The sequence below is a fragment of the Capsicum annuum genome, chromosome 12, assembly GCF_002878395.1.
Source record: "Capsicum annuum cultivar UCD-10X-F1 chromosome 12, UCD10Xv1.1, whole genome shotgun sequence".
Classification (NCBI taxonomy): domain Eukaryota; kingdom Viridiplantae; phylum Streptophyta; class Magnoliopsida; order Solanales; family Solanaceae; genus Capsicum; species Capsicum annuum.
Window position 1 is genome coordinate 159,042,662 of NC_061122.1, and position 6,099 is coordinate 159,048,760.

At 33.3% G+C, this 6,099-nt stretch overlaps 1 protein-coding gene across 4 annotated transcripts in view; it reads right to left on the reverse strand.

The window, feature by feature from the left end:
• LOC107871317 overlaps window positions 1–5,635 on the reverse strand; it is a 15,131-nt gene extending 9,496 nt beyond the window's left edge. For 2 of the 4 annotated variants that reach the window (XM_016718212.2, XM_016718213.2), the window contains exons 1-2: window positions 5,390–5,590; window positions 961–1,046 (exon numbers count right to left, since the gene is read on the reverse strand). In XM_016718212.2, the coding sequence (XP_016573698.1) occupies window positions 961–1,046; window positions 5,390–5,401 (98 nt within the window). In that variant the 5' untranslated portion in view covers window positions 5,402–5,590. Of the gene's footprint in view, window positions 1–960; window positions 1,047–5,389 lie in introns of all 4 variants that reach the window. The other 2 variants (XM_016718211.2, XM_016718214.2) reach the window with 2 other exon arrangements.
• Window positions 5,636–6,099: the final 464 nt, after the last annotated feature.

Genomic DNA, 6,099 nt, shown 5'->3' on the forward strand with positions numbered 1-6,099 from the left:
CTAGATAAACATGGCAATGATCATAGGCAGTCCGACATTGATTCTATGTTTGGAAACTCCCTCACAACTTGAGCAAAACTTGTTTTGATAAAATTGCAACATATGTGTAGTGATGCTGATGCTCAGTTAATGTATTATGCGACCTTTGCCCCCATATTACTTTGATTTGAAATGAGTATTGTTTTTATATTTTAAAAGTATGTGCATATATACTTCTCTCCCAACAAAACGGCAATGGTTGATTGTCCACTCACCGCCTCTTCTCATCCTTTACAAATTTGTTAATTGTCCTGGAATGCAAATAGAGAAAGATACTATCATTACCACACCTGGACATTCAACCCCCAATTACAACGACCAAATTGCAATAGCGGGGAGAGCATTATCATCTATTATTTATTTTTTTTGACTTTTCTGTCATGATATTTTGACATTTTTCTAAAGTTATAATCCACAAGTCAGTCATGGGAATTGTAGAACTGCTTTTGTGAGTTTTTTGTCACTGACTATTGAATATTTGATAATTAGTGTCTTTGATGTGTGGAAAATCTTATATGTGTTGTGGTAAGTGGTTACAAGAACGATTATTGGAATGCTCCTGGTACAATGGAAACTATACCAATTTTCACCATGAAAATGAGTAGGATTGTTAGGTGAGCCAAGCCTCACTTAGTGGCAGTCACGACTCCAACCATGACTGAAAAGATCAATCAAGTGAGTAAAATTGCAATAAAAAGATAGTGCAACGTTTAAAAAATTATTGGAATGCTCTTGCAGAGGAAACACTACCAATTTTCACCATGAAAATGAGTAGGATTGTTAGTTGAGTGAAGCCTCAATTACTGGCTGTCAAGACACAAACCATGAGTGAAAAGATCAATCAAGAGAGTAAAATTGCAATAAAAAGATAGCAGAATGTTTAACCTATAACAATGACATTCAGTTGTTGATCTAACCTACCGGTGGACAGCAACTTCTAGGCATTTCACACAGAAAACATATGCGTTAGTGAAACCTTTGTCGCCACAATTCAAACATATTGTGCCCTGCAGTGAATTACAATAAAACCAATTAAAGATACATAATACATTACACAAGAAATATACAACTATACAGAGAAGCCAAGTCCTCTTGTTAGAGGGGGAAAGAAACCATAGTAAAGATACATAATGCATTACACAAGAAATATACAACTATACAGAGAAGCCAAGTCCTCTTGTTAGAGGGGGAAAGAAACCATAGTAGGCAAAGATGCAGACTTGAGGTATGGAGCGCTGAGTAGCCAGTAGCCTAGGTCATCTAATTTTTTGGATTTTGCTGAGTTCAAGTTGAACAAAATGTTTTTCCCACTTGAAATCATATAACACAAGCTCACCAAGATCTTGAGCCTAACCAAGAAAGAGTAAGATCACGCCCCTATCAGTTTTAATATGAACCATTTTCTATATAGGATGTTCCAAAAAGAATGAAATCTTTTTTTTTTTTATAACGTAATTAATTTTACTGAAGTGTTTGGGCCAAAAAACAGATACAAGTAGTGTACCAAAGAGTAGAAACCTACAAAAAGATACAATTTTCTACAAATTGATACCCAATCTTCTATACAAATCGGAACCTCTTGCGTGCACCAAAAAGAAACAAGAGATAAAAGGTTTCCTCAACAAAATCAATCTCTACCGCTTCGAAAGCTCTCATCTTTCTATCTCTCCAGACAAATCACATAGTTTTAATAAAGCGGGGGGGCTCAATCATATTGGGGGCCTAAAGCCAAACACTCTCTCTCTCTCTCTCTCTGTGTATATGTATATATATATATATTAGCCTTTAGAGATGCAAAATTACAAATAATATTATTATAATCAATATTTTCTAGTAATTTTGCTGATCTTAGATAAGACTATCAATTTCAATTTTGAAAAACTTCTTCCGGTTGAGGCAACAATGACAAAACTGCCAACGTTGTTCTATAAGCAGTTGGAAAAGAATTGGGCCGATCACAGTATTACCTTCTATTTTTACTATCTCCCTTAGACTTTGTTTCCCCTTTTTACGCCAACAGAAGATTTCAGTTAAAAATATAGTACATATGTATCTATGATCTATAATCTATATCTATATCTATAATTTATAATATATTAAAAGAGTGAAGGGCCTTAAAAATGTTGTTTGAACTTTTTGCCCTTCATTAAAAGTCCTTGTCCTTGCTTCAGACAAAATCGTCTTTTCGCCTTTTTTTCCTAATATTTAAGAGTAAAAAATTAGTTAAATATATTTATGGTAAAAACATTTTCTTATTAGAATTCATCAGAATTAATGACAACTAATACTTTTTTCATTAGTTTAAAATTTCTAAATCAACTAATTAAATATATTTACGGTTAAACCTTTCCTTATTAGAGGTCATCAGAATTAATGGCAATTAATATTTTTTTCAAATTGTCTTTTTATCTTTTTTCCTTCAATTACTATATATTTATAATATTGATTATCAATTATATTAAATATATAAAAATAAATAGAAAACTCCTAAATATACGGAATGACTTTATGCTGTTAAATCTTTCAAAAGCAAACGGCTAAATATATATGGAAGACTTTAATGTCAACTAATAAAATCCTTCAAAACAAAGGATTTATCCTTATTTAAATAGATCTCTCTATTAACATTAAGAACCTTTCCCAAACATAAATTTGTGCGGAATATTGTACCAATTAAAATTCCTACCAATGCTCTAAGCAAACTACTTTAAATATATATGGAGTGTACGTGCTATTTCAAAAAAAAAAAATCGTTGCTTTTCTTTCTCCAGGTAATTATCGCTAAATTTTTTTTACTTATAACTGTCAAGTGTTTCTTCCTCCTAATTCATACTTTTGCTACAATCTTCCTCTATACTAATCATGTATATATAATTATTTTTATTGCCATGTCTTTTACAATATCAATAGCTTCACCTGATTAGTTTTCTCAAAAGAAAATTACGAAGCTTTATTGTTTGTTTCTTTTTAGCATGTCAAGCTTCACTAGCTTGCTTTGTCTTATCTAATATAATGATTAATTTTTTTATATTTTACATTAAAACATATGTTTATGTTTAAAAGTGTAAAGGATCTTTGAAAAGTGATTTGAATTTTTTACACTTTATTATAAATCTCCGCAATAGATAAAATTAATTAATTTTAAATAATCAAACGTTCAAGGTGCGAGGCACGCACAGTTAAACTAGTTTATATATAAAAATATGGGGGGCCCATAATAGTGGGCCCTAGGCGATTGCCTAACTGGACCTAGAGGTTGAGACGCCCCCTGTAATGGAGCAATGAAACCTTTCCATATTTGAAAACTCTAGCTTTAAACTTCTAAGTTTACCTTAAATACATGCTCTTGCAGCAAGAGAAATGTCATGAGAAGTTTAGGAATGAAAGCCCCAAAGATGATTTTGGTATATTACAAAAGTCTTCCATTTTTTCTTAGACCTTTGTCCACAGTCAAACCTTGCGACATAAAATAAAAGGGAATGAATATGTCACATGGATGGGTATTGAATTGCTCATGTTACATGGATCATTACAACTATTACATACCGTGAATGGATATGTGCATGTATCCTGTATGATTACATCAAGTATTTTGCTCCTTTTTAGTGTACTTTGAAAACTCAACACAAAATACCCACACCTTTATCGTACCCGTTTACGAGCACGTCAAAGGCAAATGAAAGACCAACTTAATATAGGTAATTATAATACTTACTAATTTAAGTGAAATGACCTCGCAAAATTAAGATTTGAGAGATTTGAAAGTAAAGGCATGACTAACATAGTGGAAGCTTAACCGAACGAGATAAAAAAACATGTGATAGAGCACAGCAGATTACACAGAAGGAGCAGAACATGTAAAGATCAGAAGTAAAGGAGGAGAAGAGCCAAAATCCAAGGAGCAAAATCCAAGGAGCACCATCACCAACTATGTAACGGCCCAACCAGTAAATTTTGAGTTCTAGGACCCCATTCCCCTATTTGAGATTTCTCATAGGTTCATTTGGTGATTTTTGACTTGCAGGTATTGATGGAATGAGTCCCAAGATGTTAGGAAGTGTTTGGAATTATTGGACTTGAAGTTGAAGCCTAAAGTTAAGAGAGTTGCCCAAAGTCAACATTTTGAATAAATGAGTTTACATTCATCATTTGAAGGTTACAATAGGTTTGTATAAGAATTGAACTTGTGTGCATTTTCAGATTGGGGCCAGAGAGCCCAGGATGCTTTTTTACTCTATTGCTTGAAAAATTGGAGTTTAAGGCTCATAAATTTGACTTTAGGGTTGACTTTCTATTTAGAGTATCCCTTTGCGTTTTGAGCCTTTGGACCTGTCCATATAGGGTATTTGTAGCCTGTTTGGCCAATCTTATTTTTTCCCAAAAGTGCTTATTTTTCCTGAAAGGTGCTTATTTTAAAAAATTGAGGTGTTTGGCCAAGCTTAAGAGAGAAAATAAGTGTTTGTGAGGAGTAGCAGAAGCAGTTTTTCATAAGCTAAAAGAAGTAGCTTCTCCCCAAAAACACTTTTGAAAAAAGCACTTCCGAGAAAAATACACTTAAAAGCAGCTTTAAAATTTAGGCCAAACAGTAATCCTGCTCAAAAGTGTTTTTTTAAATTTATTGGCCAAACACAAATTGCTTCTCCCAAAAGTACTTTTTTGAAAAGAACTTTTGAAAATAGCACTTCTAAAAATAAATTGATTTTAGAAGCTTGGCCAAACAGGTTATTGGACTTGTCAGGATGGTTTGGAGGGGATCGGAGGGGCTTGGTTGAGTTTCAGCATGTCTGGAGCAAGTTTTGAAAGATATGTGAAACGTGATTTTCTGCACTTGACCTCACTTCAAAAGAGAGGTGCTCTCAATCTATAAAGAATTTGGTGAAGATGTATGGGATGAGAGTTGTAGCCCTTTGAATCTAGTTTCCAGATATTAAAGAATTGTAATTCATGTTTCAGTTTTTATACTTTAACATGATAAAAACAATACTAGTTTTTCCTTAATTTTAAGGAACGAAGATGGTAAAGTATTTGAAATTGATTCTGCTGCAAACAATCAAACATTGATTGTATAAGTAATCTAAATAGAAAATCCAGCAAATATAGTATTTCACGGGTCACTATTAGCCAGAAAAATGTAGTAGTAATGTTTGCACATAGGATCACCTGAACCAGATTAACATTCACAGAAACCTAAATATAGAAACAAACACAAAACTGCAACCGGCTTTGTGACTTTGTGTTGCTATTCCAAGTTAAATCAGTCAAAAAGGGGGCTTTTAAACAGATAAGCAACAAACAAAAGTATACAGAATTATGGATAAAAAATAGAAAAAGAAGGGAGCTAAGAACTTACTGACGAAGCCATGAACGGAGAGTGAAGAGACGATCGACGCAGACAACGGTCGAGTGTCGACAATCAGCACTGCAACAGCAGCAAGCCAGCAACCAGCAAATTAGCAACAATGGAAAGAGGAGAGAACAAAAGCTGGGAAAAGAGCGTAAGAGAGAGAGCAAGACAGCTTGATAGGGTTTTATTATCTTTTGATGATTTGTAATTATGGAGTTAATATAAAGACGGAATATATGGTCTGAACTATTTTAGTTTTCCGTATACTCAATTAATATAGCTATCTATTAAACCCTTTATTATTTCACAAAAATTTTAATTGAGTTTAATTTGTTAATGTGGCAAAAATTATAAAATATATGTAATATACACTAGTGACATGGTAAAGTGGCAAATCAAATAATGACATGTATTATTTTAACTTAAAATAATTTTAATTTTTTTAATATAATTAAATTTAAATTAAAAAAATAAACTAATATACCCCCACCCCACTAGCCTTTATCTTTCAACCCCCCACCCCACCCAACAACCCTTCTCTTCCGACCCCTCAATTGAATACAGCTCTTCCCATTTTTCATTTATTGAATAACCCCCTCCCCTTTTCATCAACTGAACAGCCCCCTCGTCGATTGAACATAGCTCCCCCTCATCTACTTAGGAGCGAGTTGATTGTGGAAATTGAAAGGAAAACATTATTTTGGGGATTTGGGTTG